The sequence below is a fragment of the Physcomitrium patens genome, chromosome 10 (assembly GCF_059467195.1).
Source record: "Physcomitrium patens ecotype Gransden chromosome 10, ASM5946719v1, whole genome shotgun sequence".
Lineage (NCBI taxonomy): Eukaryota > Viridiplantae > Streptophyta > Bryopsida > Funariales > Funariaceae > Physcomitrium > Physcomitrium patens.
In genome coordinates this window covers 14,198,744-14,210,893 of record NC_143419.1, presented here as the reverse complement: position 1 = coordinate 14,210,893, position 12,150 = coordinate 14,198,744, and the positions used below count along the sequence as shown (strand labels likewise).

General features: G+C 40.8%; 2 protein-coding genes across 5 annotated transcripts; both read right to left on the bottom strand.

Moving 5' to 3' along the window:
* Positions 1 to 1,644: 1,644 nt before the first annotated feature.
* LOC112287452 (putative pectinesterase 53) lies at positions 1,645 to 4,151 on the bottom strand. Its single transcript, XM_024530435.3, has 5 exons — positions 3,439 to 4,151; positions 3,059 to 3,230; positions 2,623 to 2,826; positions 2,203 to 2,444; positions 1,645 to 2,035 (listed from the first exon to the last, which is right to left on the bottom strand). The coding sequence occupies exons 1-5, from the start codon at positions 3,777 to 3,779 to the stop codon at positions 1,885 to 1,887; spliced, it is 1,110 nt and encodes a 369-aa protein (XP_024386203.1). The 5' UTR covers positions 3,780 to 4,151; the 3' UTR covers positions 1,645 to 1,884.
* Positions 4,152 to 8,580: 4,429 nt separating this feature from the next.
* Positions 8,581 to 11,233, bottom strand: LOC112287290 (fatty-acid-binding protein 3, chloroplastic). 4 transcript variants are annotated; one of them, XM_090253819.1, is made up of 6 exons: positions 10,784 to 11,233; positions 10,396 to 10,686; positions 10,084 to 10,185; positions 9,553 to 9,708; positions 9,196 to 9,416; positions 8,581 to 9,049 (listed from the first exon to the last, which is right to left on the bottom strand). In XM_090253819.1, exons 1-6 carry the CDS (start codon positions 10,836 to 10,838, stop codon positions 8,891 to 8,893), a joined length of 984 nt encoding a protein of 327 aa, XP_090109945.1. In that variant the 5' UTR covers positions 10,839 to 11,233; the 3' UTR covers positions 8,581 to 8,890. The 4 variants fall into 4 exon arrangements, with proteins under 4 accessions (XP_090109945.1, XP_090109946.1, XP_090109947.1 ...); XM_090253820.1 differs by having other exon boundaries at positions 10,800 to 11,181; XM_090253821.1 differs by having other exon boundaries at positions 10,843 to 11,170.
* Between the last annotated feature and the right edge of the window lie 917 nt (positions 11,234 to 12,150).

The following is a 12,150-nucleotide window of genomic DNA, read 5'->3' as shown; positions in this document are numbered from 1 at the left end:
GAACTTTGCAAATAAAGATTTAAAAAATCGACACATTTAAATAGTTTTAGTTTTGGTTTCACGACTTAGGATGTGGTTGTAAATTAACACATCCATTCTGACACACATATTCATTGCAACATACTCAATCAGTGCTTGTTCATTGTAGATGTTTCATTGCATGTAAATATGAGCCATTGTCATGGATTTGTTGTTTTTGTTGCAGTGAAGTCGTAGAAAACATGCAAGTTTTTCTATAGCTCCACCAAGTTCTCGACATGGTCCCAACAACCCTCGCACGGCGTTGCAGATGGAGCTCCATCGCCACAGCGTCGACATGCCACCATGAATCTGTGATGTGTGGGAGCATGTTTTGAGCAACCTCACAATGTACCCATTTCGTTGCTGCACTGATCTAGCTCACACTGTTGAACTTCACGCCATTGCTGAACACTGGCTTCATGTAACAGCAAGTAGGAAGTCTGTCTTTGATCCAGAATCGTTTCTCACTGTTTTACCGTGCGTTATGGAGTTTTGGCAAATCTTTGCAACCAAATTTTGCTCCTGTCATGCTTACAGATCGATGTCGACAACTCCAGTTTGCAGTTGCCACCAGGAAGTTGTGCAGGTCTTCCTGCGTAGTGAAGACGTGTTGAACGATCGCTGGTGACAACAAAGGAGCAGTCCGCTTCTAGTCTTGGGAGTACTTCCCTGCATCGATGACCACGACAAGAGCCAGGAGTCGGTGATGTTCTAGGATGTTGGTTTGGTTCAGCCGCCTAAGGACGAGAGCTGGGGTGTTTGCATGTGCGTTGTTAAGCCGACATGGTGGATCGCAACCCACAAAATCCCGGGTGCAAGGCCACACACAGAACCCCATACGGTGAGACCACTGCCGTATTCGTCAATCCTCGCTATTTGTGCATGTTGTAACGTAGATTTTTGAGCTGGTGCAGCTTTTGCACTATTTCTAGCTGTATCACTCTGCACACTCTTTTTATAGATAGCTCACCAGATTGTTCGTAGGGATTGGTCATGTGGGTGTCTACCTTGGTAAGAATTGTTGAAAGCCTTCACATCGGTACAAGGCATGATTTCATGGGGGACTTTATTGTTGACAGTTGCAATGTTCGTGGCATCCTGGTTGACTTGGGTATGAATTATCCTATTTGGTATGGATGAGATTTTTTTCTCGTCCCTCTGTTTGAAAATGCTGTGAGTCGTCGGTGGCGATGCGGTCACATTTTATAAGTGACCATTGTTTTCTATTTCTCAATGATTTTCTACATTGTTTGGCAACTAGAAGGCGGCAAACTTTGTGCAGTAGCCGTTTCATTCTGGGCTGAAGGAATTTCGCTGGTTGTGACGCTGAATTTCAGCGCTCTTGACAATGTTTTGATTTCTCGCTAAGCTGGGGTGAATTGTAGAGATGGTTTTGTGGGGGTTGTGTAAAGTTGGGGAGAATTAGGTTTAGGATTTGCCGGCTGCAAGCTAAATGCTGCAGTCTCATTGCAGTAACTCCTACAAATCAATTGCTTGGAACTTGGATTGATCGTTGCTCGAACCATGCTCTAACAAATCTGAAAAAAAAGTGATTTACACACCTCGAAATGAATATCTTGGGAAATTATTGAAGCATTTGACTCATCTTACAGCTCCGGAGAGTGAGAGAAGCATCATATATCTCATTTCTGACGCAGAGTTCAGTACAGTACTCTTTCAGGTACCACATTTTGGAAATGAGTGCTTAATGAAATTTCAAGAGTACCTTCACAAGAGCACCATTCTTACTGTCGTTCATGTTCACAATTAATGCTGTTTTCCTCAATCCTCTGACCATGACAGCAAATTATAACACGGTTTACAACTCCGTATTCGGATCCATTTTTAACCTCACTCTCAACTTCATTCTTCTGTCACCCACAATCCACCATCGATGTACCCAAGGGTCATGAAGGGTGCGGCCTGAGCGTCGGTGAGTTCTACAGACCACCCAACTCTGCTTGCTTCGTTTGCGCCAGGTCCGAAGCACTTGTATTGCCCGTAAAACACGGTGCTGTACAAAAGAAAATCATCTTCAACAATTGAGATTTGTTTCCAACAAGAAAACGGTAAAAACGAGCCTCGGTGCAGGATGTCACGGAACTGACAAAGTATGGCAAAAGAAAGAAAAAAAAAAGAAAAAAAAAAGAAAAAAAAAGACTGATGCAGAGACATACTCACCGTTCCCTGGCGGGATCAGCCCAATTGTACCAGCCTACAGGGTTGATGATGTCGGCGAACTCGGAGTAAGCGAATACCACTCTAGAATAAGGTCCCCATGCCCGTCCCAAGTACACTGTAGAAGGGCCGGAGCCCGTAATTTTGCAGTTCACAAAAGAATAGCCAGTATCCTCACTGAAGCTCAACCTCTTTTGGGCTGTTAGAGATCCACCAGATGAGGGTAGCACTCTCAACTCGCAGTTCTGCAGGTCATTGAGATCGAATTAAAGCAGTTAGGAAATTCGACTCAACGATTGACTTTGGCTGTGTTCTTCCTCGGAAATTGTCCCAATTTTCTCAGTTTGTCTGAAGATTGCATCAGGGACAAGCTAAGATTCAAAATGAGAGAACCTGGTGATGATGTTGATGAGAGCTGATTACCTGATACAATGATTTCCCGTCGCCGAAAATGAAATCTACAGAGCCCACAATAAGAGATTCTTTGAAGTAATGGCGGCCTCTGTCGTCGTAGAGAGTGTCCTGCTGCCCAAGGAAAGCACATCCGTAGAAGGCATTAAAATCGCCCGTTGTTCGCAACGCGACCGCTTGTTGCTGAGCTCCTCCGATTTGAAGAGGTGACGAGTTCTATCACGATTGAGTGGTTAGAATGTAAGGAGACAAAGACATGGTGGTCCGCGCTAACTGCAAGCTCAAACAAGAAAAACTGGCGTACCATCACTGAGGTAGCAACCGCAGCAAACAACAGAGATTCAGGTGAACAATTGATAAATGTGGCCTATGCTGGCAGTTAGAAGCTTCTGTAGGAAGGTTGATACACGGCTTGGCCTTTTGAGGCGCCCATAACACTCCGTCTTACCTCAAATGTGATGTTTCTCGCTGTGAAGTAAGGAGCGCTAACGCCGAAGGTTGAGGTTGTGTACGTTGTCCCTGTATCGCCTGCAGCATTTCTCGACGTGATTTTGGTCACATCTCGGCCAGATCCTTGCAAAGTAATGCGCCACTTGCTCTTGGGTACCATTACCCTTTCACTGCAATGCTCAGTCACCACACTTGATTCATATGCCCATGTTGCAAGCTCAAAAGGATCGTGTATCTCTATTTAAACAGTCAGAGTAGCAACCAGTTACGCAAATGCCTACGGATGAACTGAAAAAAGAAATAGAAAAATTTCTGCTGATGGCCGCAAAGAAAAGAAAAAAAGTGTACACTGAAGCATTAGAATATTGAGCTCCTTACATGTATATTCCAGGGTTCACTTTGATGGTGACCGCATATTTGTTGTGAAGAGGGACTGCATTGATTGCTTCATTGATGGTCTTATAATGTCCGGCGCCACTCTGATCAACTACAATCACCCCCTCGGCGACCTTGCGGGACAAGTCTCCAGTACTGCCTGAGGACTTCGCCGTGTTTTCGAAAGCAGAATGGTTTGCGCCAACTCTGTCTACCCAACTTTGGAAACTGGCAATCGCCTTGGAACGACTTGACGTAACTTCTGATGCGGAGCTGACTAGCTCCAATGAAGAAACCAAGGAGAAGAACACCAAGATAAAAATTGAGCCCCACAGCCGCGCCATGATAAATGTATTACACTGAACTCAGTCTCACGACAAGAGGCGTGCAATGCAACACTACTGTAATCTGAAGACGGTGCACCAACAGCTTTGCCAGAACCATTGCAAATCTTCTTCTTAGCTCAATCCCTTCTCAAGTCAAACCACAAACTCGCACTACTACCTCCAGGCTTCATCGCTGGGCTTCTGTCAACACAGCACTCGCTGCAGCTTAGGTCCAGATTCGACGATCCTCAGAGGAAAAAGATCCAACTTCGACCCCAAACGCCGCAGCTTTTATTTCCCCAAAGCAACCATCTCTCGACTGCAAGCAACCCGGGAGTGCAAAAAAACACTGTGAGGGAGTTCAGGCAGGAAGGAAGGGAGCGCTCAAGAATAAATCTACACAGCGCCAATTGGGGTAGAAGTAGAGGACAACTACCCAAGGCTGATGACAGGGTGGATGTGGTAAGCTTCAGCTGCTCCCCTTGACCAGTGTCACGGATCTCATGATTCCTTCGACAAGTTCCCGCACTTTACTGATGCTAGAATCAACACATGATGAGTTACCCGACCACCCCTTCTCTCCTGCTGCTGCTGCACCAACTCATGCGAAAAGGCTCACATTTTCACCAACGCCCAGTTCATTTAACCCTCAGTGCCACAGCTTGCCAACATCAGCCGCGTCCGCACGGGGCTGACAGGAGGGAGATTGGAGATAAAAACAAGGCAGGCTATAGTGCACGCAACCTGAGATGAGACAAAACCCACTGTGTAGTCCACGCAACCATTGTGAGTGGTGGTGCTGTGCCCTTCCTGCGGCACAGCAGTGACTTGACATCATGTCTTAGTCATGAGAAGGATCGACAATGAGTACTGAGATTGAGATCGATATCGAGAGATGGTATTCCCTTCCCTTCCCTTCCCTTCCCCTTCCATTCCTTCTCACCCAGCTGATCTGAGTTGAGTTGAGCTGAGCTGGGCTCATTCATTCTGGCACCCCTCCCACGACACACACCACTTGATGTTGATGATGTTGATGATGGTGCGGTGCGTCACTCGCAGCCTGCTTTGCTTTGCTTTGCTTTGTCTCATTCCTACTCCTTCTCCTCCTCATCTTCATTCACCTTCGTTCTATTGCAGCCCTGCTGTTGTTGTTCTTACTACTCTTTGCTTTGCTTTGCTTTGCTTTCCACGCTTGTTGTTGTTGATGTTTCTGTCCTTGCATTGCCATAAACAATCGTGTTGTTGTTACGTTGTAGACAAAGCTCGTGTTGTGAAACCGTAAAGCTGGTGTGGTAGTTTCGAAGTGGTTAAGATTTTGGAACCCTGAATGATTGTGTTTTTTAAGTTCCTGTGTGTGATTTGTTGTATAATACCTGGCTTGCAGTACTTTCTTTTGTTGCAGGAATGTTATTTTTTTTCTGTAAGATACGCAGAAGTATTTTCAAAACTATTATCTTTCAGAAGATAAAGTAGAATATTGTATAACGTATGAAAAATTATTTTTTGTTTAGAGCTTGGCCCTTTTATTTCCAAAATCTTCTAATTGCTTGTTTTGAGATAATTGTCTTCATATTTTTAATACACTTTATTCTCAACATTAAATACAGTTTTATAAAGTTCACATATAATCATTTTTATTTGTAGATTGATTATTTTCCATAACAAGACCTTTTGAAATATTTATCATTTTTTTACATAGCCAATATTTTATAATATTATTATTGTCAATGAAGATATTTCATAATTTTTAAAATATTCATAATTAAAATCACAATAATTTTTTTGGTTTGGTGAAAATTATCCGTACTCAATATTTTAACTACATTACTACATATACAGTTTAATCTTTTCTGTTTTTATTCTTTAGAACCTCAGTAGTGTATACAAATCCTACAAATTCCACAATAAAATAAAGTTGTTTATATTTTGTGACATATCAACATTGAATCTCCTGTTTCAACATCCACAATTTTTATTGTTCAACTTACAGCTAATTTCTAACCGTCTATTAATATGGTCAAACTGATTACAACTGAAATTGCTACCCAATTTTTGACTTTTCCATGATATAACTTCCTCTGAAGCTTCAGAAGACCTCCTTTGCTCCTCCTGACCCTACACTTCCCTGCAAGCTCCATCAAATTGCAATCACCACAATTTGGACATCATTTCATAATCTGCTTCATTTTGGGTGATTGTAGAATTACTGAGCCTAGCACTCGGTTCTGATGACCAGTGGCAGTGCGGTGAAAATTTCTCACACATCAAAATGATGTGATTTCTAGTGACCATCTCTGATCATGGCTTCTCATGATCTTGCAACATGAACCTGCATGAACAAGCATCTGCGGTAAAATCACTTACAGGAGCTCTCTCCTTGTTACTTGTTCATCAGAAAATTTAAAATATATATATAAACGACGCTTGTCTACTTCATGAATTTGCAGATTTTAACCTCGCTGATTTCCTTTGTGAAGATGGCATGGAAGGTGTTGTTAGCTAGGCTATGGGAACCGGCTCACAGCTGTAAAAATCGCCAGAGCTCCGTAACGCAGTAACATCACGTTGAATAATCTATGACGAATTCCTTGTCAATGACAGAGACCACCACTATCTTACTATGAACCAAAAAATCAGGGTGCCAGAGTCTCTCGCTCTCTCTCGCTCTCTAAGGTACACTGCAGGGCTACTCATGGCTCTGCTCAGAAAGGTCCTCGTTGTGCAATCCTTACCACCGAAATACACACAATGAGGGATGATGTTGGACTGAGTTGAAAATGGACTCGAAGGCTATTTTTCAACACTCTTTGGGACAGTTATCACCCAAAGTCGTCGCACTGGTAGCCAGCCAGCCAGCCGTATGCGATGTTGTGAAACAAACTGATTCACAAACTGATTCACAAACTGCTTTTTGAAGTCGAAGTACCCTGAACTGCACTTTAAAAGCATTGTTTTAGCAGCGTTTTGCCATTGAACATGAATCGGTTGAGGGTGATTCCTGCCACATCGTGGTAGGCAATCAAGTCGGTAGCTGCACTAGTGCTCATGAGCTCTCTCTCACACTTTAATGCAACCAGACCCCATTTAGTACTTCCCCCACCCCAAATGTGATTCCATCGTTGTAGCATCTTCATCTTCGGAGACTTTGACTGAACGCCAAACTGTCCCTTCCCATCGTCATTGTTACCCTCTTCACTGCACTAATGGTGTCCTTTTAAAACGTCGATTTCCGGGCTCCTCGTGCCGGAACTGTTAGAGAGGACGAGCATGATCGAGAACCTGCAAAGCAACGCGGACATGAATGCGAAAATGAATATCAATTGATGATAATGCTACTTAAATGATGGCAGAGTAAATATTGATTAGTAATCAGGAATGATACTTTGATAGAATGGGGATTTGATGCGGGATTAATATCTTGGTGGGCATTTGTCTCCCCTTTTGTATTCAATCTCTCTCTTCCAATTAATTCCATGTGATTGTGTGTTATTGATGTTTCTTCATCGGAGGCTTGTAGTTCCACTGTGTAAAATTTAATAAAAAATCACATCAAAAAAATTACAAAAAGAAAAAAACAAAAACAAACAAACAAACAAAACAAGAACTAATTAATGGGTGTCAACTCAAAAGAAACAACATTGATAGATAAGTATTTACTAAATAGGAATAAATAAATAAATACGAATTATTAAAAGATAAAGTTTGAAAGGAAATAATCTTATTGTTTTTTATTGCAATCATCTTTATATTTATATTTGTATATATACTAACAAAAATATGTGTAGTTGGACACTATGATCTTTGGCACTTTCATTCATTTCCTTGTTCATCCATGCTCCCTTGTTTCTAAGTTCCCATGTTCCCTGCATTCCTTGCATTCCTTTCTTCACAACCAACTAGAAGACTTCTTTGTCTCTTCACAACCAACTAGAAGACTACTCTATACCCCAATTGTATAGAGTAGATAGTTTTTTAAAAATATAAACTAATAAAAACTCAATATATGTTTCTTAAGAACCTGAATCTAAAATTCCACATAGAATTTTTGAAATTTTGTTTTTGGTAAGGAACATAAATATAAAAATTTACATGGGAAAAAATTACAATATATATAGATTTTATTTACTTCAAACCTTGCATTGCAATTGTACAAGCCAAAACGTACTGAAGCATACATTGCACTAATTCTAATACAAGTGGACATGTGCTGCTTACATGTGTGTAACGAAAAATAAAATAAATATATAACGAAAATTAAACAAGAAAATGCTTTTGTATTAGAGAAGAAGGTAGGTAATAGAATTGCAATGTGTAACTTGTGGGTAGTGTATACCACTCAGACCTACAATATCTAATTCTAACTCCATGTTTCCTTACAAAATAAATGTAAAAACATACAACAAATATTTTGTTTCAAATGAAAGATTACGTTGACATCTTAAAGTATTACTTGGGTGACACATGAGCTTCTTTAAACAAATCAAATAGACCTATAGAAGAATGCGTCAACTACCAGCAAGGGCGTGGAAATTATTGCTGATTTGTAGGAATGGTGATAAAAAGCTTAGAAAAGTAATCATTCAAAACTAGCCACATATGACGTTGTGCATTTCCAAAGGTTATCACCATACCTTTTAATGCTGGCCATTGAAAGTTCTATTCCGACCTAAAGTATCTTTAGAGACTTGGTTTGATGGGATTACTGGATTAGTAGAAAAGATAAATAAAGTATCGCTAAATCTCACTCCCCTGAGACGTGTGTGTTATGAAGGCAGATCTAGAGGATAAAAAGCAGTCTATCGTATGTGCTATTGTACTATAACATGAATGCACGAAATTATTATTATTTGTGCAGTTGTGTTTTGTTAAATCACATGTGAAACCAGACAACTCTGCAAGTCTAAGGAAAGACAATCACGAAGGGAAATGAACAAAATGTAAAAGCTGAAAAGCTATCTATACATTGCTCTACAAGTAGCAACTACAATAGCGTTGCAGAGCTATTGCAAGCGAAGTATCTGGAAGAAATAGTAGTACTAAATGTTATCACACGATAGTTCTCAGTCTCTGGTCAAAAACGTACAATACTCCAAACTCTTCACCTGCCTTCCCAGTGAATCCATAGATTCTTACGGAAGCTTTGAGATGCCCTCAGCAACTGCTGCTTTGGCGGAAGGAGACACAGCACTCGTCCCTAAAAACACATCATAGAGTGCCGACAATAATGCCTTAGACTCTATCGACGCTTCAGTCTTCAAATTCGCTGCTTCGCTTTCGGCTACAGCAATCTGCGGGAGGCAGCAATATCTGATCAGTGCATGTGAGACAAAAACAGAAACAAGGTTTGAAGTTCACATGTAGTTTTCCGGAATAGAAAACAGCTCTGAAAACAACAAAATTAAGATAACAGGTGGATTAATGAACATATTGTTACCCTGAGAGTCGAGGGTTGGACCCAGGTGAGGGTAATGACGTAGCCCTTCTGCAAAGAACGATTCTTAAAAACATTTCCAAATTCTGCCAATGCAGCGTCTCCGTCTGCACCAGCCCCAGAGGCTGTCAGCCGCGGCACCAATGCTTCGTCCAAAGCTCCCCAGAACGTGGCGCCATCTACATCTCGAGCCAGCTTAATCTGCAGAGCCTTCTCTACTGGAGCTGTAGCAACCAGCAGTTTATCAATCATTCACTAGCACAAATGACATAAGAAAAGAAGAAATCAAGAAGTTTTATTCATGGAATGTTTCAATTAAAAGAAGGGGAAAAATCAATGCTTATGGAACAACAAGCCAACCTTGTGCCAGTTCTTGGAACAGCGCCTCATCTTTGACAAGATCAGCTGCTGATTTTCCTTTCCACGAAGCCAAAGAAGCTGCTACATCAGGTTGAGCATAGACACCAACAGCATACACCTTCACTTTTAAGAAGGCGATCTGTTTTTCCCGCACTCCTGTGCACACCAAACGCGGAGTCACAGGGTGTCAACATTTGTATGGGTAGCTTGAAGGACATCCAAAGAAATTGCACACACACACCACACTTCAAGCACTTAGAGACTTCTAATAATCTTCAAGTCGATGGGCAAGCGACTCGTGTTGTGATCATGAGTAAGCTGCTTCTCAATTCTTGAAGTTGGGTGCACATCGGCAACATCAGCAATCTTAACTACCCAAATCGAGTTTGCACACCATCATTGTATCAGATCTTTGAAAATAGTGAAACAAAGATACAACGTCAACGGATGCGCGGCTCTGCATGTTGTATACTTCAATGGGCAATCCTCCAGAAACCCTAATTTACGATCTATAATTTAACAGCAAATCACCTGCACCGAGAAACGTCAGAGTGTTGGAGCTGTCAGGGACGGTGAGCAATAAAGCAAACTTGATAGATGTCGCTGGCTCAGTTACCACATTGTCAGCTCCCACTGCGAAACAATACATTATGGAACGTTATTCAGAACATTGTGGAGGCGAGATGATGAAACGAAGCTGATACATTATTCAATACTTTTTACATACCTTGCTTAAGACACAACTTCACGGGGATTCATGCAAGCAATGATCCATCGAGAATGCCGAAAATAATAATCCCCAATTCGGCACGATTCAGGGACACGGGTGGTAGTAAGTCTTACCTGCAGCACGAACACCCAAAACCTTATTGACGGAGACCTTCGACTTAGCAGTCACAGAAAGAATCGAAGAGGTTCCAAGCTGCGATCCAGCGACCAGTGAACTCTGCAAGCGGGCACTCCCACATTTCGTTGCATTGGTTCTCGAAGCTGGCTTCGAAGCTGCTACTGAAACCGAAGACAGCGAGATGCTAATGGACTGCGATACAGCTCGACAGCTCAATAACGCCATAGCTAGCGAGAAATGCAAATCCAGATACGACCGATCGTTCACTGAAAATCCCAGCTCAAGATCTGCAGAAAAAAGAACACAAACTGAGCAATAAAAATAATAATAATAATAATTCAGTTTTTTTAAAAAAAAACACTGTAATGTGAGCAAGGAGCTTACGGAGTTCAATTAATACCCAGATTGAAAGCCCCAAGTAATAGTGGCAATAGTGCATCTACCAAACTTTCTGTGGCTTCAGTCACTTCGCACAATTCCCCAGCGACGGAGAAATTGAGGCGGAGAGACCGAGGATGCCCGGATATCTGCCACTGCGCAATCCGGCGGTTCTAGCCGAAATGCTTGTGATTCTCACTGGATACGAGATAAATCCTGATGCCTTTCAGCACCCAGTCCTACAACTGGGCCGTGTCAAATTATACAATCCGATTTGCCACACAACACATGTGGCCGCCGAGTTTTGTGTCGTTCTTCACAATCGGCGATAACCATATCGATAGCTGTGCATCTCCTTCGCCGGACACATTCTGCAACATCCTCCTGCATTCAAAATTGTCTCTTGACGTCGACATTGGCAGTTGTTGCGTCTTCTTTTGGGTGCAGTGTTTTTTTTTACTTCCTCCGGCACATCCAACAGCATTTGTTCCTGGTTTTATTGAATTCTTCACCGAAGGCTCTCTTTGTTTACATTGGATGTCATCCTGGACTGTGGTGATGTGGCGTTGGTCTAATTCTATGCATGTTGATTTCTGATTTGTATTGTTACATTGTATCTCAACATCGTATGCAGGGGTTAGTTCATTACATTTTAAATGTACAAAATTTTGAGAGGTTTTTATTCATGACAAGTGAATGATGAAAAAGTACACTTCAAACAACAATGTTACTAGTTTTTTTGGCTGACAGCAAATTACAAAGTACAACATTATTCATGCTATGTAGGGAAAAAATGCATTCTACATCATCATTACTTTTTATAACCTTTAGATTGATTTTTTTAAGTACAAAGCTAACTAAGTCACACTTTTTAATTTCACCTATTCAAATGGTTAAATTTTTGTGGCCTCTTAACTTCTTCTCTTAATATAATAATATCTTAAATGCAAAATAAACTCTTAGTTTTTGTACAAAATACAAGACACAAATTATATTATGAATTTTTCCATTAATTTTAATAAAATATTTTTAATAATATAGTTAATCATTTATAGTATGTTATCCTTAAAAGTATATATTATAATTTATCTTCAAATACTTTTTTTAAAATGATTAATTTATCATTAGTGCATATAAATAACTAAATTTATTTTTATTAGTAGTGACCAATTCTAATACTAAGACCACTCAAATCTATAATGGTAAATAGGCATGAACTAGTTCTAAAAGTAGATATTTTCTATTCTATTATATTATTATAAATGAAAAGTCAATATAGCTCTCTTATCAAACAAGATGAGAAAGAGATCTAGTAGTAAAACACCACAATCAAAAGTCTTGTTTGTAAGAGGTATGCCTATATACAAAAGATA